The sequence below is a fragment of the Kwoniella botswanensis genome, chromosome 1 (assembly GCF_036426115.1).
Source record: "Kwoniella botswanensis chromosome 1, complete sequence".
NCBI classification, from domain to species: Eukaryota; Fungi; Basidiomycota; class Tremellomycetes; order Tremellales; family Cryptococcaceae; genus Kwoniella; species Kwoniella botswanensis.
In genome coordinates this window covers 11,820,217-11,843,202 of record NC_088599.1, presented here as the reverse complement: position 1 = coordinate 11,843,202, position 22,986 = coordinate 11,820,217, and the positions used below count along the sequence as shown (strand labels likewise).

The following is a 22,986-nucleotide window of genomic DNA, read 5'->3' as shown; positions in this document are numbered from 1 at the left end:
CAATCAACATTTCAACTTTTGAGACGGAGAGAATGTCACGTGACACAGACCATTCGGTATATGGATGTATAAATGGATGTACGGATGGGAGATGCATTCATATAACCTATCAAGTATCAAGGTTGTACATGTATACATACTTGAACGACTATCGACATCGATAGTTGGTATAGTCGATCACACCCTCCATCGTCTCTCCAAACGGACCGCAAATCTTCCAGGTTGGAAGCTGATCTGTTCTGTGGCACTGTCAATCATCCTCGCCTTCATCTCTTCCCAACTTTCCTCCTCATGTGACTTGACTGGATACACCTTGAAGTTTCTGCACAACCCACTGACGAAGCTGGTCATCTCCACTTCCGCGAACCTCTTACCCAGACATTGTCGAGCGCCTAAAGAGAACGATACGAAAGGAGGCGTGTTACCGAGATGTCGACGGGGATTGAACTCCATACTGCCTAAACCCCAAGCATGAGGGTTGATACTGGTCGCTGAAGAGTCTATGACGAAAAGGGACCCTTTCTTGACAAGATGTGTACGAGTGGTAATGTTGCCTTCAGCATCCCAGGTGGTGTAAGGGACAAACACGTCGTCAATGGCTTCCTTCATGATCGTACTAACTATATCACGAAGTCGGAGGGTCTCGAGGCAGACCGCCAATGTAAGAGGCAACTTGTGCATGTCCTTGTAGGCTGTATAGCAACATCAGCATCTGGGACATGAAACGACCGTCACTTACTAGGCTGTTTATCACCACAAGCGAATACGATCTCTTGATAAATCTCTTCCTGCCATTGGGGGTAGAGTGCCAGAAAGGCAACAGCGAAACCAAGTGTATGACCAGAAGTCTCATGACCGGCACTATGGAAACGAATCACGATTAATTTGTGATAGAACTTTCTCACGCCAACACTTACAAAATCAACAGCCCTGGTCCAAATTTTGTGAGTGAAAAAGCAAAGTCGGATGTGAACAAGACCTAAGTACTCACACATATTGCCTATAATCTCGCTTTTAGTCAGACCTGCCACTTTCTCATCACCACCTTGAAGCCTTGCCTCTTGCTCTACGCCGAGTTGCGAGTGGACGAGAGCACCCAGGAGGTCGGTCGGTGCCTTTTCCTCCTCGATACTGCTGTCGGCTCCGCTGGTTTGGAGCTCGGTACGCTTATCGAGGTACATTCGTTCGAGGTGGGCCAGGAATGCTTTCCGAGCTCTCCAGAATCGCTGGAGCCTGTTGTTCAATGAAGTCAATCACTTTCCACTTCATGAGTTCTATCTGCTACCTACCTATGTAGTGGTAATAATTTCATGACCCACTGACACTGAATTAGCGCTATGAGAATGATGCCCTGTGATGGAATCTCACTGCTGGGAGTATTATCTGAAGAAGAACACTTTGTTCCACCACATACAGGGATTCCTCAAAGGGAACTATTGCAGGGTTTAGCAGAGGTTTTGTTTACCTTGAAGGATCACTGACTATCGTATCCCTCTGTTTCAGACAAATTCCATGGAAAATCTTTGCCAAAACCTTTACGGCCAATGACGAGTAAGGTCACCTGATGTCCTACATCAGCTTTGTGGTGTGGGATGATAGAGGGAATTGAAACCTGCTCTGATAAGAGCCTCTCTGACGTCTTCAACGATTCCCTTTTCTCCTTGATCCACCTCTTCACTAATGAAGGTGTTCAAACTCCATCTCATCGCTTCCCAAACGCTTGCCATTTGACGATCGCTAAAACATCTTCTAACCACTGACCAATGTCGCTTGTGCTCGTCACCCGTTTGTGTGGACAGTAATGTCATACCGAAAACGTTGAATCCGATGTACCTCTGCATATGCAATGGTTTATGGAACAAGTGAGGTCGCGAGCTGATATATTGAGCGGTGCTTGGTGAAGAGGTCACATAGGCGGATGTGGAAGATAGAAGAGAGGGGAAGGCGATCAAGTCAGATCGTGCACGTTGGTACTCTGTCTCGGTTTTGTAGTGAGCAACAGCATTCTTCAGTGACTGGATAACTTACTTAGCCAAGGCTGATATACTGTGTAATCGTTTACAGGACATATCCATGGTATGTGAGGTAATCGTGTTCTTGTACCAGGCTCAAAGCCGAAAAACAAGGTTACGATGTTAGGCAAAGCTTTGACGTGCTAAAAGTGATACAGTACCCTTAGCTTCTCGACATAATAGAAAGATCCCCTTGACTTACATTGAGGATAATAAGGTATCTGTTCACCAATCTTAAAATGATAGCTAGGCAAATACCAACGAACACGGTCGACCAATTTTGGTGGGGTTGCAAGGTGGCGAAACTGCCATATAACGACGACATGATTGTTTTGGATGACTGTTGCTATCTGTGTGACTTCTTCCGGTCGATGACATGACTACGGTAATCGTTGATTTTATATCTAAGAGTGCAGAGGGGCATGACAGGGTGGGGAATTGTTGAGACGACTTCCCCACTCTCACTCAAGGGCGTCTACAAAAGAAGCTTGATGCGCCCTTCCAATCCGCCTGTTCGCTTCAATGTAATAGGAACACAGAAGTGTGCGCATACACAGACCTGGTGTATCAAGATATATCACCTAGTGCATGTTGAAGTACAGAAGTATCACATGCCTGAACACGCGCTTTCAATCCACTCTCTCTCCCTACCAACGGTTGTCAGATTCTCGCATCCATCCCTCGTGACGACCACGACATCCTCAATCCTGACGCCCCCTACGCCCACATATTTGTTCAGAACTTCTTGATTAACAAATTGGCTAGACCATGCACCATGTTCCTCCATAAGCTGAGGTGCGAAATAACATCCTGGCTCTATCGTAAGCACCATCCCTTCGATCAGAGGTCGTCGGATACGGAGATAGGCATAAAGTTTAGAAGGTGTTTGTTTTGACGAATCTGGTATCGCTTCGTGGACAGATTTGAGATATTGTCGAGAGTCATGGACGTCTAGACCGAGCGAATGACCTGAACTGTCCATGTCAGCTCCGTGTGTCGTCCGATACAGATAGAGTCACTTACCTAAACCGTGAGGGAAAAACCCAGCTGTCACACCACTTTGCAAGATTTCCTCCGCATCTCCTTTGAATATACCCAATCGAATGAATCCGTCGATCAACACCTTATGTGCATGAAGGTGCAGAGTATCATAATGTATTCCTGGCTGCACGAGAGCCTCGCATTCCTGTTATGGTCAATTAGCCATGAAGCAGCAGGAATGGAAATATAACTCACTTTTTGCATCTTCAAGACAAGATCATATATTTGCCCTGCTTCTTTAGTAAACTTCCCACCATTTCCTACGGGTATTGTTCTGGTTATATCAGAGGCGTAGCCCTGCCATTCGCAACCTGCATCGATCAGAAGCACTTGAGGAGTGAACGCTTTGGTATGTAATTCCGTCGGAGAGGTTTCGTGTGAATGAGAAGGGGTCAAGGTTCCACAGCATCCACGAGCGAGTTGTGGAGGAGTGAACGAGGTATCCCCTGGTTGTCGGGGTATGGAAGTCGAGGGGAATAGGCGATCGTTGCAGCTGTCAGATCTGCTTTAGCGATTGATTTTCCGAAAGGGACAGCTCACACTTACACATAGTGAAGTGTACTAGCCCTTGATCCACTAGCAACTATAGGAAGGTAGGCTTGGGTGGCTCTGAGGATTATACTTCAGCTGACGAGATAATCCATTAAGAAGTCCGTACTCACCCCATACGCCTGCAGGTAGCTACGAAGACAGCCTCGGCATCTCCTTCGGATTCAATCTCCCATTGAGATAGACTTTCTTTTCCCGTTCGCGGTTTCTGTCCACCTTTTCCAGCTTCCCTATCACGAGCAAACTTTCCTAATTCTCTCATTACCACTTCATGTGCTCCACTTGATATCTGATTAGCTTTCCGAATCAGCTCAATTTCAGAGCTGTCTTTAGTCATTCTGGCGATATGAAGGGCGGTGAATAAGTGGTCTGTATTCCTGACTAGCCCTTGTGTCTTCTCAACGATCTCAGGCAAAGCGGGGTATTCCATCGTACTGGGGAGGGTATGCAGGATCACTTCAACGTTAGGTGCGTCTTGAACTGCTGACTGCAGGAATGCGTGAAGCGTGGTGGTGTGTTGTATCTTGTCAGATTCGTAGATAGCTGAAGCTCGTTCGATGGAAGGTGGCGGGACAGACCACATCGTTTCTGCAGGGTCTTCGGGAGGGATGAACAAGTTATGAGATAGGTTGGATGGCTGAGCAGTGGAAGACAGAGAGAAGAATAAGACGAGGGAGCATGACGGATGAATGACACCAGTAAGATAGTTGAAGTTGGCTTCTTGATCTACCGTAGATGTTTCAGTATGAGTCAGGTATGGATGATGACCGAGACTGTACTTACGAAACGGGAGTTCTCGATCCGTATCGTCTCTACACAAGGTTGGTGAAGCCTGCAAGAAGACCCCGTGCGTCTTACCGCGGTCTGCCTCGGGGATGAGCTTGATCAGTTCTTCGACCACTTTGGCCGCATGTGAGCGAGCTGGGTACTGAGGGGACATATCGAATTTCGTACGATGACGATGATGTTTATGAGAAGATGAAGAGCTGAAGAGATTAGAGATGAAGAGACGAATTGATCAAGTTGAATGCTTTCACTTGCGCTCGTTGATGTGGTTCGGTCAAATCCGATCGGATGCTTTTCAACCTGATCCTATCAAACTACACACGAGCTATACGCTACAGTACAGATGTACCGGCATATTGGATTTGTCGGTGTCGAAATATCAGCTGGTCATAGCGGCCATTGGTCGATCAGGACGCCTGGTAGCCCATACCTATAACTATTTGACCTGCGGAGATCCAAGTATTCCGGATCTCCGACTGTGATTGCGTTTGTTCCCTCATGTGCCACGGTTTAGCTTCTAAGTGCCGATATCTGCACATTCTGACCCAGGAACACTATTCATACTGATACAACACATGCATGACGAGGATGAGCGAGAGACGAGGACAGTGCGACTACTAATACAGTGGACGGAACAGATCTTCTAGTTACTTATATTCTATCAACATGGAGGTCTTTCTTCTCCTCTTTCCCATGTTCCCTCGATTTAGATCGCCTCCTTTCCAATCTTGCCACTCCAGAGTCTGAAAGCAGCTTGTCTAATCTTTCTTCCGTATACGTCTTCAGGTCTTCTTCTATTGATTCATCATCGGTCCCCACTGCCATATCTTTCATCATTGGTGTTGCTGTAGTAGATTTAGCTTGAGGAGGTGTCTTCGGCTCGGCATCAGACGCCAAGAAGGTAGAGACAGCGATGGTAGCGACGACAATGAGTATGATGATGGCTGCACGATATCAGCGATGATCAGTGTCACATATAACTCACAGATAACTCACAGATAGCTCGTCTCGTTGCATCCCATTTTACACTTTCAATCTCCGTTCGAAGATCACCCAGTGATATCGTGAATTTATTGTTGATTTCCTAGCAACCCGTCAGACGACTGTTGACTGTTATATGATCCACACTTACTTCGATGTATATATCGAATCCTTTCATTTCAGTCCTTGTCTCTGCTTTTCGATTGTTCATGTCCATCTCGATGCTTGAAGAACAGGGTAAGCCACACTAAACTCTTATCTCATTAAAAAGCACTCACTCATGCTTGAGGACCTGCACATCCTCCTTCATCTTCTGCTCCAAGCCCTCGACTTCACGCCGTATAGCACCGGCCATGGCCTTGAGAGCTAGACCATCATTTCTTGCCTGAACACTCAACTCCGTCCTTAACTCAGAGAGCGCCGCGTTGAAAAGATATGCCGCCTGAAATGGTCTGTTAGCGAGACTCCTGTATGTATCTGACGCCGTTGCTCACGTTTTCCGCATCTTCCTTGCCAACCATAGTCTCCCCTGTCTGGGTACCCCTTTTCTTGATCATCTCCCTGACCGCTTCCATCAAAGCCCTTGCGCTATCTCGACTGATATCGTTCTTCTCCAGATAGCTCACGAACGCATGAGTATCAAAGGGATGCTGTAGATGTCTCGAAGTGAAGGGAGTGCTACCTTCTGGAGGTGCCGGCAGAGATGTGGCGTTGGCGAGACCAGTCGTCGACGAGATGGCATCTGGATTGGGATCGGGATTACCATTACTAGATTCCGATTGGGAAGAGCTTTGAGCGATCACTGGAGGATGCAGTATCTCGTACCCAGTGGGATCTCGTCTTTCCGACGTATGATCTGGTCCCGGCGCCTGAATGGATATCCGTCGAAGGAATGTGGTAGGCAAAGCATCTCGGTCGGTGTTAGTGGGACGGGAATGGAGGGAACGTCGAAGAAGCAGTCGGGAAGTCGGTGAGGATGGACAGCTGAGCATTCTGCTCAAGTGATGCGGTATGGAGCGGGTGCCCATGATACTGCAGAAGCCGGATAGTTCTGATATAGATGAGAACACGTATCTGAAATGTACGAGCAAGCAAGAAGAGAGCAATAGAGCAAAGCGAGCAAGAGATCAACAACGATGACATAGTATATGTAGGGGATAGCTACCATGACGTGGAATTAAAGTCAATGCTTGAGTTGCGGTCTGGGCGGCCACGTGCGCAAACGTTATCACTTCAACCTATGCCTATGATGACAATGCATCCCACCCTATCCCATCCCATCCTTACCTCTCTCATTCAGACTCACACTCACACCTCTTATCTATATACTGGTCGGATTATTCTTTCCAACTGCTTCAAGCTCTTCGGAACCCCGCCGAGATCACTAGATTACCCCGTCGTAGGATTGTGGTGTCAAGGTTCTGCTAGATTCCCGTGTCATTGGATCGTCAAGTGTCAACCTATCAATCTCCATATCCATCAACCCAAATTGAATCGGAATCCATCATGGTATGTACAGCTCCGTTCTGATCTGAGCCGCCCGTCTGAAACTGACCGTCTCCTAAATTCTCTCTCAGGCCGGTGCAATGGACAGAGCGAAACGGGATCTTCCCAAGGTAAGTGACCTCCGCCAACCCGAGTCCAGTGATGGTCTCATCGTTTCCTTTGTGTAGGTACGAGATGAGGAAAGGGAGAGAATGTTCGGTTCGGTCTACTCGTAAGTGGTCCAAAGTAGCCTCAGGACCCCCAATGGATCGCTCATTCTCGTGAAAACCTACAGTGTTTCCGGACCGGTCGTTATCGGTGAGAACATGCGAGGATGTGCAATGTACGAGTTGGTCAGAGTTGGGCATGATGAGTTGGTAGGAGGTATGTCAATTGCGAACTGATACCCTCCTTGTTCTGACATGATACCCCGCAGAGGTCATTCGAATCGAAGCGGATCGAGCCACCATCCAAGTCTATGAGGAGACATCCGGTGTCACTGTTGGAGATCCGGTACTCAGGACCGGTAAACCATTGAGTGTTGAGCTTGGACCTGGTGAGCCTTTGACATATCACTGTCCGCTTGTTCGATGCTGATCTTTGTGCACAGGTCTCATGACAAACATCTACGAGTGAGTCAGGCAGAATGAAGGGGATATAATTCGCTGACATCGTCACAGTGGTATTCAACGTCCACTTAAGTCTATCCAAGAGAAATCTCAGAGTATTTACATTCCTCGTAAGTCCCCTATCATCTCGAGTGTAATCAGTCTTTGACACTGTATACAGGTGGTATCAATACCGAATCCTTGAGCAGAGAGATCAAATGGGATTTTAACCCTGCGTCTTTCCGAGTCGGTGACCATCTATCTGGAGGTGATATCTTCGGTAGCGTCTACGAGAACTCTCTTGTAGACAACCATAAAATCATGCTTCCCCCTCGAGCTATGGGTACCATCACCCGAATCGCTGAGAAGGGTAGCTATACCGTCGAGGTAAGTAAATAGGCTGCTCGTCCATGCCAGTTGATTGACTTCGATATAGGATGTCGTGCTTGAAACCGAATTCCAAGGCAAGACCACTCAACATACCATGATGCAGCTCTGGCCTGTCAGAGCTCCTCGACCAGTAGCTCAAAAGGAGACGGCCTCTTATCCCCTGTTCACTGGACAACGAGTTTTGGATGCGTTGTTCCCATGTGTTCAAGGTGGTACCACAGCTATTCCTGGTGCTTTCGGATGGTGAGTGTTTTGTGAGGCCTGGATGCATCTCACGCTGACATTATGTCTTAGTGGTAAAACCGTTATCGTACGTGTGACTACTCCACAATATCTCAACTACGTGCTAATTCTGGTGTAGAGTCAAGCCTTGTCGAAATTCTCCAACTCTGATATCATTATTTACGTCGGTTGTGGTGAGCGTGGTAATGGTGAGTACATTTGGTGGACGCAATTACGAACTCTGCTGACAGTCGTGTGTAGAAATGGCTGAAGTGTTGGCGGATGTAAGTGTATTGTCAAACCTCTACGGACCATGCTGATAACGAGCAGTTCCCCGAACTCACTCTGGAACGAGATGGACGAGAAGAACCCATCATGAAGCGTACCGCCCTCGTCGCCAATACTTCCAACATGCCAGTGGCCGCTCGAGAAGCCTCCATATACACTGGTATCACCTTGTCCGAATACTTCCGTGATCAAGGTAACAACGTTGCCATGATGGCAGATTCTACTTCCCGATGGGCCGAAGCTTTGCGAGAAATCTCTGGTCGATTGGCTGAAATGCCTGCCGATTCCGGTTACCCCGCTTATCTTGGTGCTAAGCTTGCCAGTTTCTACGAGCGAGCCGGTAAAGTCACTTGTCTCGGTAACCCTGTCAGACAAGGTACTGTCTCTATCGTTGGTGCCGTCTCTCCACCCGGTGGTGATTTCTCAGATCCAGTTACCAGTGCTACCCTCGGTATCGTGCAAGTATTCTGGGGTCTGTCCAAAGCTCTCGCTCAACGTAAACATTTCCCTTCCGTCGACTGGAATGTCTCATACTCCAAATACCTCAAGGTCCTCGACCCTCACTACGAAAAGAGTAACCCTGGTTTCATCGACTTGCGTACCAGAGCCAAGGAGATCTTGCAAAAAGAGCAAGATTTGGCAGAGATCGTACAGCTTGTCGGAAAGAGTGCTTTGGGTGAGAGTGACAAGATCACTTTGGAAGTCGCTCGAATGCTCAAGGTGAGTCTCAAAAATCTTAAGTCTTGGCTGATAATCTCTTAGGATGATTTCCTGCAACAAAACGGTATCTCCGAATACGATCGATACTGTCCATTCTACAAGACTTCAGGCATGTTAAAGAATTTTGTTGCCTTCTATGATCAGTCTCAACGGGCTGTGGAAACGAGTGACATGACTTTTGCTAAGGTGAGTTGAGCCAATCGACCTCTCATACACAAGCTCACATCATTTCGACCTTGCAGGTTCGTGACTCTGCCGCCGATGTCATGTACAAACTCTCCCAAATGAAATTCGAATCGCCCAACACTCAAAGCGAGCAAGATATCCAAGGTAAATTCGACCAATTATACAACGAGATCGGCGAGACCTTCAGGCGAATGCAAGAATAGAGTGGCTTGGGTCGTTGTAAATAGTTCTTTTCATTGTTAGAAAATGATTTATATGAATGTATCGCATTGTGCTATGGGATCGTTGCAGGATTGCAGTGAACAGATTATCGATATGAAGTATATCTGTGTCGAATAAGAAGAGTTTCCAACAGAAGAATGCCATGTTTGTTGTCTCCAATAGTTCGATTCATTCGTAATGCGAAGCTCGGATAGCTGTATGTCAGCCGAAACAGAACTTCCCATCTCTGAAGGGTGGACGTCTTCATCGGCCACTTGTCATGGGAAGAATACTATATCAGCAGTGTGCTAGCGGGAAATGCAAATACGATATCTATATAGAACCCATACTGATCATTTCATCAAGTGATCATTGCAATCATCCATATTATTTGCGGGACAGTGGTCTACGCGTGGAAACTTTACACAGATCGCAATGCTTGAGCGACTGAAATCTTGTCAGTTTTACATTCTGTCCATTTGCAAAGACTAATTCTACAAGAAATCTGCTGCTGCTTTCCTCTTCTTTCCAACGCCACTGCCTTCCTCCGTCTCTCCTTCGGGTGTTGGAGACGAATAACGGTATCGAGGTTGTTGAGCTCGTTTTTCGGCCTGAACAAGGCATCAGCACGATAGCCCGAAAGAATGAAGGAAGAATACTCACAGGGGATGCAGTTGCATCAGGCCACATAACACCGTCTCTGGGTGGCAGAACCTCAACAGGCTGGGCGGTCACTGGTGTTGATGCTTGAGGAACAAAAGTGGGTGGTGTAGGTGGTACTCCGAGGATCCCAGGAGCAGGCGAGCCGATCGGGATTGGCGAGTTAGATGCAGGAGGGAATGGAGGGATACCAGCAGGCGGGAAAGGGGGTCGGAAACCAGGAGGAGGACTGATCATCAGCTCGCGTTCATCTATACAATTACTCACGCAAACGGCGGGATCGATCCAGCTGGCATCGTTGGAGGGGGCATTCCAGGGAAGCCGGGAGGCATTGTAGGAGGGAAGCTATTCGTCAGCACAGTACCGCAATGTAGCAGAACTTACCCAGCTGGGAACGGTGGTGGAGCGGCACCAAAAGGTGGGAATGGTACGACTGGAGCTGGATTGTTTCTCGCTGCCATCAACTTCTTGTGCTGTTCTAGAGCCGCTCGGAGATCTGCTTCCGGTATGACGTTGTATGACTGCCTAGGTCGAAGAGCTGCTGCTGCCGCTGCCAACGCAGCCGTACCAGCTTCCGCTTCTTTCCTAGACTTCCACTCCGCAACAGCATTCGCCGGTACACCTTCCATACCGAAGATTTCGATATCGTATCCATCTCGACCGGGCAGTGTGTTGGTAAGACTAGCATGAATAAGCTCGAGCTGACAAGGGTCGTACTCACGGTTCAGGATCGCATTTGTGCACTTGCTGACTGTGAACCATCAGACCACCGGCCGTCTATCATATATATTAGCTTTTGTCCGAATTCTAGCGGAACTCACATTCAGTTTCCTTGGGCACAGCTGACATTTGAAATGTTTGGATTTCTGATGCTGCAGCAGGACTACAGGTGGTGAGCTTTGCCAACTGCTTGCGAAACTCACCTTTATCATCCTCGAATTCTCTCTCGCAATACCAGCACCACGGTTTTAAGACCTAATGAGATTTGTTCATCAGCGATTGCTGGCACGCAAAGTACGATTCAAATTCGAACTCACGAATACTTGAGTTCTCTTCTTCTTTCCCATCTTGATCCGTCAAAGGCTTGAGTGTGTGGTCCTCACGTAAGGAAGGGAGGATGAGCAGAGCGAAGGGAGAAGAGAGAAGAAAGAAGTGCAAAGTGCAAACTGTTTGCGATCCCATCATGCATCATGTATGGAGATGTGCCGGTTACGTAATATTCTGCACTGGTTAATTCGAAAAATCCTAAATCCCATACTTGCCTTTTCTTGCTGAAGATATCAATACTTGAGTACCTTCTTTTATCATCACATATCTCATACCGCACCCTCTCTCAAGATGTCTGTCAATAACTCAATCTCAATCGCACGACGTCAGCTCCACTCCTGTGCTGTCAGAAATTCCCACATCGGTAAAGTCCCAATAGCTGTACCACCCTCGGTAACCCTTTCGATACCCTCTACTCCCAACCTTCCCAACGTCTCTTCATCTTCCACTTCGGCTCAGAGGGTGTTCTCCGTCACAGGTCCGCTTGGATCCGCTTCGATCCCTATCTCTCCCTCAGTAGTCCTAACCCCTCCTTCATCATCCTCACCTTCCATAACCGTCTCAGTACGCGATCCTACCGTCAAAACGCAACGTAGTATTTGGGGTTTGACACGAACACTCATCAACAATGCGGTCACTGGCGTATCCACCGGTTTCAATTTAGAAGTCAGACTAGTAGGTGTAGGTTATCGAGCTGCTATAGAGCCGATACCCCCAGTATTCCTAGAATTAGCCAAACAACGTAATCCTCAGTCTGCCGATTCGCTTCCTCGTGAAAGGTTGAATATTAAACTCGGTTTCGCTCATCCCGTTCTCATCGACATCCCATCTGACATCAAGGCTACCGTTCCTGCACCAACGAAGATCGTTCTCAGCGGTACCGACAAGCAGAAATTAGGTCAATTCGCGGCAACAATCAGGCAATGGAGAAAGCCTGAACCATATAGAGGCAAGGTAGGTTGATCTCTCAATGCGTTCAAACTTCCGCTGACATGTTCATTAGGGTATATTTGTTGGTGACGAGACTATCAAACTCAAGGAGATCAAGAAGAAGTAGACATACGAGACCATGCATAACATCATTGTATCATACTCATCTCCCACCCCTTCCAGAATGCTGCCATATTTGAGCGATTCTCATTTCCGTTCGAATCACATCCCAAGAATCCTTGCCAAAGACTCGAAACACCTTCATCCTCATTCCCCACAACTTGACCAGTCTCTGCGAGGACAAAGTCCGTAATACCACTATGTCGATGAACCGAAGCGAGTGCAGGGTGATAGGGTGGTTTGTCGACATGAACCGACAGAACTTGAGATGATCTAGAGTACTTATAAGCGAATTTTCCCCATCATCGAAACTCACTCTGGCAAATACAGTTCAACAGCAGACGAATTATTTCCCCTTGATATCGTTTGATAGCCCGAGGTATGAGCATCCATCTCCGTAGCTGACAGCTTGCTTCCGCTAAAGCTAAAGCTCACCCGATCAGCGACATACTGACACGCATAAAACATACCTATTCAGTGCACAACTAGCTAACACAGCTCGATTTGCGATCTGAATCAATTCACCGGCATTCCCTCGTGCCTCTACCCTTTCTTTCCATGCTCGAGAGATGCCATGGGGATGATGCGAGAGATCTTTGGTCTTTACGTGATCAAGTAAATACGAGATGCCCGGAGTGGAAGGTTGGTCAGAAACGATGTACTTGTACCAGTCATGTCGGACTGGACAGCCATGAATCGATCCGCCTTCGTATTTATCCAGGTTCGAGGAGAGGACATCGCCATTGATCCCTAAAGTGAGAAATTTGTTCGGAATATTTGACCTATCTTCAGAGTTGATCTCAATATTACCCGTCTCGATCAACCAGACGTCCTCCGAGATCTTCTTGCAGCTAAGTACCATAGGCCATTTGGATAGATCTGGACCAAGAATACCCTGTCCGTGACCGTGAACACTCCAAGATTCTGTAGATCCCAATTGTGAAAGGGTGTGAAGTCTTGACAGCCAGAAACGAATGGCAACCATAAATCCTTCAATCGAGACGTTTTTGCTGAACATAGCCGGTCCAAAGCCTGGGAATGCGAGATCCTGGTATGATTTTACGGCGGTGGTTGTATCTCGAAGGAGTGTTGGAGATGGCGTAGTGAGGGTAGGGATCTCACGAGCAGCATTGAGATCGACGAATAGAGCATTCAGAAAATGATTGCGCAGGAAATCTAGTGGATTCAAGCTGGACATGAACAGTTCAGCTGGCCTCGAGGGATGTATCAAACTCTGAGACGCTGCATTGATTGTAGTGGGTGTTTTCTTGATCACGGCCAAAGGTGCCCGGAACTTACCTTGAGAATGGATCTTTGAGGTTTTGAGCGACTCTTGAGAGTTCCGAGTGTTCGTTGTGCCATTGGAATTTTGTTCATCTCCGGACTCTAAGTAGGAAACATTGAGTTTCGAAGCCTTGACTCCGTTCTGAAGAGCTGCGGATGTGTGACATGTGCTTAGTTCGGTATCAGTCGTGTTCGTATCTGGTTTGGAGGATGTGCCAACCTTTCTTCTCTTGTTGGTTAGGTTTGAGTATTTGTCGTTTCCGTCAATCGGAAGTGTTTCGCGATGAGAAATGATAGGTTCGGACGAGGTCAGTGAGGGTTTGATGGGAGGGTTAGTACTTGTTTTAGAGGTGTCGAGGATCAGTTGTATCAGTGCGGTTTTAGCGAGTTTGGAATAGTTGAGAGCTTTAAGCTGCGAGAGATTGGGTGCATCGTCAGTAAGGCCAGAAGACCTGATCTGCGAGACGAGAAAGGAGAAGAAGAGTACCAAAGAGAGACCCATTCACCTGTTTGCATATACCTTTGAGATCGGATACTTTGAGCTTGCTCAGGTCCTCTTGGCGATACATGTTGGAGTACGATATCGTATAGATATGAAGATGAGGATGCACATCGAACAGAGACGTAAGGGAGGATTGATGATGCAAGAAGAAGGAAGAGTTAAGCTAAAGGTAGGAGGAGGGTAGAGTTAGGGAGTAAGTTATTCATGCGGATGGACGTATTACGTAACACCACCCACACAAGGGTCCCATCGGTATGTAACCCGGTACGCGTAACTTATGATAACTTTGCAAAATGAACCAGTAAATAAACCATTTCGGATGTCGTGTTTCATTTGCTCATATCCATCTCGATATCCACCCATGTGAGACTCAATGACAATATAGACTACATGCCGTCTCCCTCTCCCTACCCCTCCTCATACCCCCACCGTCATCTCGCCCTCACCAATCTACTCCAAGAACAGCCAGCCGGTTTCTCTACAGGCAACGACAGATATCAGCTGTTCAACACCGATCTACATTCTCAACATCAGCGTTCAGTAGCTCTCGATAGCATCCTACTCGGGGGATGGGCTACGAGTAAGGGAAGAGACCAGGACCGTGAGTGTCGCTGGACTGATCAGCTCAAAGCAGAGTCAGTACACTGATTGTCGCATCGATCCCCTCTCAGTACTCCATCATGTTGATTCCTTGCGTATCAATAAGAATGATTTCCAAGTCATAGGCCGCTTAGGTGATGGCCAATTCGGTACTGTAAGATTGACAGATGTTTGATTTGGGTCCGGCCACGCTGATTGTCCGTCGCCTAGGTCGATGCGGTCGAATGCAAACTCAATGGCCAGGTGTACGCTATGAAGACAATGCCCAAACAAGCCATAAAGCGAGCAGGCATAGTAAGCTTGATCTGGTCTTTACACACTTTCGTTTGGCTGACTTGATTGACGTTTTAGCAAGTCTGTTTGGAGCTCGAGCGACACATTCATATCCTTTCTCATGTATTTCCTGCAGCACCTGTACCGACACTCTTCGTCGCCTTTCAGAGCAAAGATAGCATCTCTCTAGTAACTGAGTACGCCGCTTGTGGCTCGCTCTGGGACCGACTTTGCTCCTTATCTGATGAAGACGATCAAGCCGGCTGCATGACAGTCGCCGAGATCAAGTGGTGGTCACCACAGATGGTTGCAGCCATACAGTGGATGCACGACCAAGGCTACGTTCATCGGTGAGTGGTTGGTTCGTCTACCACCGACTGCTGCTAACACCAGAGCTAGGGATATCAAACCACACAACTTCCTCATCACTGATGGCGGTCGGCTCAAATTGACTGACTTCGGGTCGAGTGCTGAACTGTCTCGACCACGAGTGCCATCCGAACGACCATTCGTCCCCCATGACCTTTGCTGTCTCCCTATCGGCACACCGGATTATATTGCTCCAGAGGTGCTTTTATGCGCAGAGGAGGCCTTTGTACAGGCTGCGGGTGCAAATGAAGCTAGCTATAGCCCTCCCACATTTGGATACGATTTGAGCATAGATTGGTGGAGTTTTGGCGCAACTGTCTTCGAGATGGCTACTGGGAAAGGGCCCTTTTGGGCACCGACGATTCAGCAAACTTATTTTGAAATTACCCAATATAAAGTAAGTTTCTATCCCTTGGTTCTCAGTCGCTGACGTACTACATCAGGGTGATCTACAATGTCCTCTGAAACTCGATGAGGGATTACGCCGACTATTGCAAAGGTACGTTCGAGCGATATGAGAAGATATTGACCTGCAAGCTTTTTAGTCTACTGCAACCGTCAAATCATAGAGTAGCAGGCCTGGACCGGTTGAGATCTGTCGATTTCTTCCGTGACGTCAAATGGGATCAACTTGGCCAATGTGAGTTCACCGTCCACGTGCGAGCTGACGTCCAGTGTCACTGCCCTCAAGCTTCGACCGTTTGGAGCCCATTGACTTGTCGTCCTTGCCGCCCACGAACGACGCCTCGCTCAGATCGTCCGACTTCACCTTCAGTCACTTTTTCGATCAATCTAGCTCGTACGATAGTTCAGCGGTCTCCGCTATGAGTACCATCTCGTCGCAGGAGCCGGATCTAGGTGCCTTATCTCGTTGGATTGGGTGGACATGGGAGCCACCACCATCTCTCGTGAAGCCTCCTCCCCCCACTGATATACCTTCCAAGGTCAAGTCGCATCCTCCCCGGCCCATCGCCGATTTTGTAACCCCCAAACGCTCTGGTGTCAGCCCGATGTACCCCCACGAAAGACTCAGCACCGTCAGACGCCCTGTACCGGGGTCTCATGCACGTGCAAGACCTATCTCAGAGAGACAAGCTTTCAGCGAGCTTGTGGACTGTGTACAGAATAGTGCACAAAAACAGCTGTCTGCGCGGTCTACAAATGCGTGGAGCAGAAAATCTCATCTCTCCAGATTGACATCGTCGATTCCTCCCACGCCGACGCCATTGTCAAGGGATACAAGCGAGGTTGTCCATCACACATTGTCGAAGACGGGTGACCGAGCTCCCACAATATCGGATTGCACCGATATGCATCTCATGATAAACGACAAGCTGCATGTGAGTCTGAAGTCATTATGATAATGATCAAAGCGTTCGCTCGTGCATGCTGAAATTTGCTCCGACTTCTAGGATCTTCATCTTCGACTTCAAAATATACGAGAAATTATGGATAAAAATGACCCGACCTGTTGAGATAGGTGTGTGGTTTTGATGACACTACGACCTATAATGATCATGCATGTATTCGTACCTCGGCATCAAACCTCCTATACGAGCAAAAACATACGTAGATGTTATGCATCACATTCATAGTTGCAGGCAATCAGATACTCAAATATGGAGAATCACACCAGAGTCAAACGCATATTTATTCGAAGGAATCACTTTTGACCCATGGTACGTAGTGTCTCTATATTCATTGCTGTGACGTGGTGTGTTTCGCCCTGTCTCTCATAGTAACAGCATGGCATATGCTAAGTTATATATGGAACGTACCCTTTGTTCCGAGGTCTTGTAGGTTGGAGCGTCATAGTTACTGCATGACCCGGATGATTTCATATCGGATAACATTGATTCCCGGATCTCCATTTCTCTCACCTCCAGTCAATGATTGTCGCATCACATACATACTTCCAATAGTCCAGTCGAGTGCTGCTTAGCATTGATCTCTTTCAGTGTACTTACGTATGGGCAGTTCTATCATGGGCAAGGAGTTAATCTCTCAGGATGCCTCTCTCCCGCCGAAAGGCCCGGATCTCTCTCGCATTCGATCCTATCGACCATTGTTTCCCCGGCTTGCTCAACGGGTTTCCCTCATTATTGTCGCTCTATGCTACACTTTGTATCACTTCCAGCCTTGGAATGGATCAACACTCTCACGAAGTCCTCAACTGTTTTGGGACAATCATACCTTTGTGCCTTCTTCCGCAATTAGATCTACAGGCTTGACGGACGACATTCAGTGGGATGGATATAGTTTGTTCATCCGCGGGCAGAGGGTGGTTCTCTGGGGTGGGGAGATCCATCGTCAGTGGTCTCATCGTTTCTTTGCATGATTTTAGCGACCTCCTCTTCCTTCTGCGTCCTTGTACAGATCTGCAACTAGCTGACATACCCAAACCGTTCTACCCACAGCATGGCGCGCTCCAAATCCTCAACTCCACCTCGATCTCCTCCAACGTATCAAAGCCTTAGGCTTCAACTCAATATCTATTTACACCTTCTGGGGCCTCAATAATCCTTCGCAAGGGGTACTGGACTTCGAGGGTTGGAAAGGATTCGAGCCTTTTTTAATGATGGCGAGGGAGGTGGGGCTATGGGTCGTTGCTAGACCAGGACCATATATTGTCAGTTGTCAGATTTTCCCCGCGACTCTGGCGACACATGGCATTCGTGCATTAATTGCATTCAGTATTCCCATGTACGACTATTGAGACCGAATGCTCACCAAAAGTTGGACCACCCATAGAACGCCGAGGTAACAGGAGGAGGTATACCTGCATGGGTCGCATCTTCCCCCGATGTCAAGTTGCGAACAAATGATACGGTTTATACCGAAGCGTACCTCGACTACTGGCTGGCGGTAGGGGAGATCTTTGCCAAGCATCAAATCACCAACAATGGGTCTATCATTGGTGTGCAAATCGAGAATGGCAAGTTCACTCTCCCACCCTACAGCTTTCGTCGGTGAAACGACAAGACCGGATGTGATTGCTAACTAAGGGTTCTTGATAATGTCGAATACTGCAGAGTATGTCCTGGATGACGAAGGAACACTCGATCTGGCACATATTGGTCATTTGGAGAAGACGATGAGGGATGTGGGGATTGTTGTGCCCTTGACTTTTAATGATGTGAGCGAATCTGATATGTGACCACAGCAGTGTTATATGTGATCATTGTTTGAGACTTGCGCCGACAGTATAAAATATAGGTCGCACCTAAGAAACGATTATTCGAAGGACCAAGTGCAGTTGATATATGTCAGTATCTCCCTTCCTTCAAGTCAATTGACCTCGACGCAGATTTACATATTGTCCCATGCTGATGATGATCAACTACTGGGACGTACTTTGTATAGATGGTCTGGACAGCTACCCAGCCGTTCGAGAGTGTTCCAAAATCGGAGAATGGAATCCCGTCAGGCAGTATCGAGAGGTGTGTCTAATCGAATCAACAAGCCCCTTGAGACGGCGAGGACATATAAATAACGAGGAGGCTAATCCTTCAATCAAATGCGCATTAGTATATGGAGAGTACGTCCGGTAAAGTCGGAACCCCATACTACATTGTGAGTATCGTCTTTGTTTCGTGGTGTCTTTTCACTCTGTTACTGTACCAAATATCCTTGTCGTACGACTGTAACATTTTGTCCTTTATCTGGGTGAATTCGTTGCTCATCTAGCCCTTATAGCCTGAGATGCAAGCCGGATGGATACCATTGATAAATACAAAGGGCTACCAACAATGCTTGACCTCGTATGATTCGGATTTTGAGAGGGTATTCTACCTAAATAATCTCGCCAATGGTAAGATGCTTTATCTCTTGCTACCCAGCGCTCGTAGCAATCTTTCAAAGTCTGATCCGGGACATACCGCTCTGTGGAAGGCTAAGCTGACTGAGGATCTTGCGCACTTGGATCAAAGGTATCAAGCTGCACAATATCTATATGGTTTACGGAGGTGTGAACTACGGTCATTCAGCTTTTCCAGGTAAGTGTTACCTATCTTGCTTCTCTGCTCAGCTCCTCGCAGGCTTCGAGACTCACATCCGATCACGCTAATCTGAGTGCATTGGAAGTTGGCATAACATCCTATGATTACTGGGCACCTATAAGTGAGGATAGGTCGTTAAAGGATAAGTACTATGAACTGAAGGTTAGTCTTTTGTCGTTTCGAAGGGTTACGGACCGTAGGATTCTGAAAGTGAAAACCGCGAGAATACGAGACATTTCCCCCTGCCTCCTCTTTGCCATCGTGTATTCGGGATGTGTGTATTCTTGAGTGGATGAATTCTAATGGTCTTTACAGTCGATCTCACACTTTGTTCGCTCGTCTCGAGATCTGCCAAAGACTTATCCGGTCTCTACACTCGAATACGGTACCTTGCATGTTGATAAACTCGTCAACCCCGATACGCAAGGCACGTTCTACGTAGCTAGGCATATAGATAGTACTTCTAGAGAGAAGAGCCGACATTCCCTTACGGTCCAAGATGAGGTAGGGAAGGTTGACCTGCCCGTTTACCTCAATGGAAGGGTAAGTGATATGACATCCTCCTCCACGGTCTTTGGTTCGAATGACTCCGGCCTTTGGTTGACTGTCGCTATCTTTAATCGCGGGGATTGCGGTCAAGTAGGATTCAAGGATTCTCTCTTCCAATTATTGCTGGGGCAAGACTTGTATCCTTCACACGTCAGCATCGATTTTCACTTCTACCACGATAGGTAACACCGACATATTGGTCCTGTACGCTCCTCAGGATGAGGAACACCGACTAGCTTTTCCGCCTCACCAGCGTTTGAGCATTGCCACAGACAATACATGCAACGTGAAGGAGGAGACTGATGAGGAGAGGACGGTCCTGAAGTTCCAAGTTGGGCAGGGGGCAAGGGATCTAGTGAGCATTTTTGGGGGCAGGAGGAAGGTGGAGGTGATACTTCTGGATTCGAAAGAGGTCTCCTGGGCCTGGGAAGCGGTTGTGGAACCCGAACACCAGGAGCCTTATGGTGCATTCTACGGTTTTGGTCATACTGAAAGTGTTTTAGTACTTGGACCGTGAGTTCTGAAGACATTTAGCCCGATACCAACTGAAATTATTGCTCATGGCATCTGCTGGACACAAATATTCGCAGATACTTCCTTCGCTCTGCCAAATCCTTGTCAAACACGAGCCTCTCTCTTCACGGGGATTTGAACGCTACCACACTGGTCAACATCACGTGTGATCCGAAATATAAGACCATAAGTTGGAACAACCAGACTCTCAACTTCGAGCGACACCGATTGACCAATGTTCGTGAAGGGAAATGGTCAGCAGTTCTTCCTGGTCCTGATACAAAGCTTGTCTTTCAGCAAACCGAGCAGAGGATACAGGAATGGAAGTATAGAGATGGCCTTCCTGAGGTTGAAGCGAGCTTCGATGATTCGACGTGGAAGAGTGCGGACAAGAAGGTCACAAAAAATCCTTTTCAGCCTTATGGTAAACAAGCAGGGTTTGGAGGGGAATATGTTTTATATGGGACGGAATACCAATACGGGGTGGGCAGTCTGATGTTTAGGGGAGAATTCCCGGGTGTAGATGAAATGATGAAACAGCTGGAGCCCAGAGAGCGAAAGGAAATGGCTCTGAAAGTCAGTCTAATTTCTGGACCGGGGGGCGTTGGAACATTTTGGGTGAGCTGTTCGAGCTGCTTTGCTTCTAATTTTCGACCCCTTCTTTGAGAAGATTGAAACTAACCTCTGACGTTTGTTATGTTCATCATGCTCCAGTTGAACGGAGTCTACTTGGGCAGCGGGATAGCTGACGTTGGCACAGGGGAGCAAGAAGTCAACTTGACGCTACCAATGCCGCACGATGTGATACGACGAGGGAGGAAGAATGTTGTTGTCAGTTCATATCTCTCTTGACGCTTTCCTTGAGATATCGTTTTCCTCTTGTTGGGGCATCATTGAAACTCTTAATGGAATGATCAAAATGCTGATCTGAAAACACCGCCCACACGTTCGACAGACTATAGTGATAGATCCAGCCCCATTGGAAGAAGCAGGAGCATACACAGGCACTGCAGAGTCGATTTCAGCACCTCGAGGTATAAGAGGGTACTCACTATTGGGAGGCAATACCTCAGCTATCGAATGGAAGATTCAAGGTAATATGGGTGGATGGGATCAGTTTCCAGACAAGGTCAGAGGGGTTTTCAATGTTGGCGGTCTATACGGGGAGCGGAAAGGCTGGAACTTGCCTGGATATAACGATGAAGGATGGGAAAATCAGCACCTCCACGAGGAAAACCAGGTCACAGCAGACTTGGACGAGATAAGAGGTAATGGGGCTGGAATAGGTTGGTGGAGGGGAAGGATTGCAGTTGACTATCCAGAAGGCCTGGATCAACATTATTCGTAGGTGATTGCCTCTGCTAGCGCGTCCGAAAAGACCATCAGCAGCAGGCCATGAGGTGGTCACTTTTATGGGACTCGGCTAATGACATCTTTCAGTTTTGTTTTCCCGAGAATTCTTTCGCCAGTCAGGGGTCACCTCTTTGTAAATGGATGGCAGCTTGGGCGATTCTACGGTGATCTTGGTAAGTACGAGACTTCCATTTCTCCTTTCCGCTTCCTAGTCGAGCTGATTCGGAGATGGCTTTCTGTACTAGGACCTCAATATCGCTTTCCCATCCCACCGGGCATTTTATCCCAAGGGAACAATACGATAGCAATCTCCCTTTTCGGGTACGATGTATCAGCAGATCCCGAGAGATTCATCGAAGGGCTGATATTAGAGATGGACAAGGTCGTCACTACAACTTGTCTGGAGCTGAGGGAGATGAATGTCGACAGTCCAAGTTGGGAAGAAGTATTCCAGTCACAGACCTGAAAGATTTGTATGGGAAGCGAGGGCTGTTCTGCCCCAACTATGTATCGAGTTGATCAGCTTGATGGTGTTCCATTTATTCATCTCTGGTTCGGGTCGTCGTTGAGACTTTGAAGTATGGCAATAGATGAGTTGAGCTGAGGGTGTTGAGGTAGATTGGTTGAGGTGAAACATTTTCATAAGGCTCTCGGATCTTGTCACTGAGCTGCACAGTATTCAATTTGTACTCAAACCCAACTGGAGCATTTTCGCATCATTCCGCACCCTGATCTGAGTGAGCAGCAGACAGTTCCTCAGTCGAGGGCTGTTCTTGATCATTCCATGACACTTGTAGCCAAATCTTTTGGTACTAACATTCATGTCGAGTCTCATGAGGCACGGGAAGAGCTATCAGTCTACCTTACGTGTGGTGCTTCTAGATCCGTGAGATAATCTTCCATTGGTTCATGGCGTTCACTATGATCATCGACAGCGACGATCCCAAGGTGGCACAAGCACAGGTTTGGGTCATTCTGCTAATTTTACTCAAACCCTGCCGGGAGAGCAAACGTGCAATCGTTTTGACCTATGACCCGTCCTCCATCCGATGGCGCTCAATGTCTCATCATCTCCGGCATCTCTATGGAATGGCTCGCACTCAGAGTTCCATGACCGTCTTACCCCTCTGTTTCATCGTCTGTCCTTATGTTTCATCGTCTGTGCTTGTGTCTTTGTCGAAGTAAGATAAAGGAAATGAGCGAGCCTAATGGTCAAGTAAATGGTGCCAGAAATGTCCATCACTTTTCACGCCCAAGAAGCTTAATAGAATGCCATGAATCGAAAAAGGGACAGCCCTTATTGGACCTTGTTTCAAACG

The 22,986-nt window shown here is 47.6% G+C and overlaps 10 protein-coding genes across 10 annotated transcripts; 5 read left to right on the top strand and 5 right to left on the bottom strand.

Annotated features, from left to right (window-relative positions):
• Positions 1-177: 177 nt before the first annotated feature.
• Positions 178-2,337, bottom strand: L199_004468 (uncharacterized protein; the record flags this gene model as incomplete). The annotated part of the gene is made up of 9 exons (XM_064890195.1): positions 178-692; positions 740-861; positions 988-1,233; positions 1,290-1,318; positions 1,369-1,433; positions 1,483-1,561; positions 1,617-1,975; positions 2,029-2,155; positions 2,215-2,337. The coding sequence occupies 9 exons, from the start codon at positions 2,335-2,337 to the stop codon at positions 178-180; spliced, it is 1,665 nt and encodes a 554-aa protein (XP_064746267.1).
• Positions 2,338-2,619: 282 nt separating this feature from the next.
• Positions 2,620-4,542, bottom strand: L199_004467 (uncharacterized protein; the record flags this gene model as incomplete). Its single annotated transcript, XM_064890194.1, has 6 exons — positions 2,620-2,981; positions 3,036-3,198; positions 3,249-3,546; positions 3,600-3,662; positions 3,716-4,328; positions 4,386-4,542. The coding sequence occupies 6 exons, from the start codon at positions 4,540-4,542 to the stop codon at positions 2,620-2,622; spliced, it is 1,656 nt and encodes a 551-aa protein (XP_064746266.1).
• A 497-nt stretch (positions 4,543-5,039) lies between these two features.
• On the bottom strand, positions 5,040-6,397 carry L199_004466 (uncharacterized protein; the record flags this gene model as incomplete). The annotated part of the gene is made up of 5 exons (XM_064890193.1): positions 5,040-5,332; positions 5,385-5,472; positions 5,521-5,593; positions 5,648-5,811; positions 5,864-6,397. 5 exons carry the CDS (start codon positions 6,395-6,397, stop codon positions 5,040-5,042), a joined length of 1,152 nt encoding a protein of 383 aa, XP_064746265.1.
• Positions 6,398-6,955: 558 nt separating this feature from the next.
• L199_004465 (V-type proton ATPase catalytic subunit A) lies at positions 6,956-9,471 on the top strand (the record flags this gene model as incomplete). Its single annotated transcript, XM_064890192.1, has 14 exons — positions 6,956-6,985; positions 7,043-7,086; positions 7,150-7,238; positions 7,291-7,410; positions 7,465-7,486; positions 7,535-7,593; positions 7,644-7,849; positions 7,899-8,095; positions 8,147-8,162; positions 8,214-8,283; positions 8,336-8,358; positions 8,405-9,082; positions 9,125-9,268; positions 9,325-9,471. The coding sequence occupies 14 exons, from the start codon at positions 6,956-6,958 to the stop codon at positions 9,469-9,471; spliced, it is 1,845 nt and encodes a 614-aa protein (XP_064746264.1).
• Positions 9,472-9,963: 492 nt separating this feature from the next.
• On the bottom strand, positions 9,964-11,196 carry L199_004464 (uncharacterized protein; the record flags this gene model as incomplete). The annotated part of the gene is made up of 6 exons (XM_064890191.1): positions 9,964-10,080; positions 10,133-10,358; positions 10,514-10,810; positions 10,882-10,906; positions 10,951-11,104; positions 11,167-11,196. 6 exons carry the CDS (start codon positions 11,194-11,196, stop codon positions 9,964-9,966), a joined length of 849 nt encoding a protein of 282 aa, XP_064746263.1.
• Positions 11,197-11,467: 271 nt separating this feature from the next.
• Positions 11,468-12,233, top strand: L199_004463 (uncharacterized protein; the record flags this gene model as incomplete). The annotated part of the gene is made up of 2 exons (XM_064890190.1): positions 11,468-12,130; positions 12,180-12,233. The coding sequence occupies 2 exons, from the start codon at positions 11,468-11,470 to the stop codon at positions 12,231-12,233; spliced, it is 717 nt and encodes a 238-aa protein (XP_064746262.1).
• A 22-nt stretch (positions 12,234-12,255) lies between these two features.
• Positions 12,256-14,079, bottom strand: L199_004462 (uncharacterized protein; the record flags this gene model as incomplete). Its single annotated transcript, XM_064890189.1, has 4 exons — positions 12,256-12,499; positions 12,543-12,650; positions 12,697-13,922; positions 14,017-14,079. 4 exons carry the CDS (start codon positions 14,077-14,079, stop codon positions 12,256-12,258), a joined length of 1,641 nt encoding a protein of 546 aa, XP_064746261.1.
• Positions 14,080-14,402: 323 nt separating this feature from the next.
• On the top strand, positions 14,403-15,772 carry L199_004461 (uncharacterized protein; the record flags this gene model as incomplete). The annotated part of the gene is made up of 6 exons (XM_064890188.1): positions 14,403-14,613; positions 14,684-14,766; positions 14,823-14,906; positions 14,964-15,235; positions 15,279-15,651; positions 15,698-15,772. The coding sequence occupies 6 exons, from the start codon at positions 14,403-14,405 to the stop codon at positions 15,770-15,772; spliced, it is 1,098 nt and encodes a 365-aa protein (XP_064746260.1).
• A 102-nt stretch (positions 15,773-15,874) lies between these two features.
• L199_004460 (uncharacterized protein) lies at positions 15,875-16,729 on the top strand (the record flags this gene model as incomplete). Its single annotated transcript, XM_064890187.1, has 3 exons — positions 15,875-15,894; positions 15,946-16,594; positions 16,667-16,729. The coding sequence occupies 3 exons, from the start codon at positions 15,875-15,877 to the stop codon at positions 16,727-16,729; spliced, it is 732 nt and encodes a 243-aa protein (XP_064746259.1).
• A 509-nt stretch (positions 16,730-17,238) lies between these two features.
• Positions 17,239-22,133, top strand: L199_004459 (uncharacterized protein; the record flags this gene model as incomplete). Its single annotated transcript, XM_064890186.1, has 17 exons — positions 17,239-17,563; positions 17,672-17,883; positions 18,006-18,219; positions 18,287-18,390; positions 18,471-18,519; positions 18,618-18,694; positions 18,783-18,827; positions 18,951-19,065; positions 19,184-19,249; positions 19,338-19,414; positions 19,568-19,795; positions 19,896-20,314; positions 20,392-20,932; positions 21,029-21,145; positions 21,270-21,658; positions 21,755-21,840; positions 21,913-22,133. The coding sequence occupies 17 exons, from the start codon at positions 17,239-17,241 to the stop codon at positions 22,131-22,133; spliced, it is 3,285 nt and encodes a 1,094-aa protein (XP_064746258.1).
• Positions 22,134-22,986: the final 853 nt, after the last annotated feature.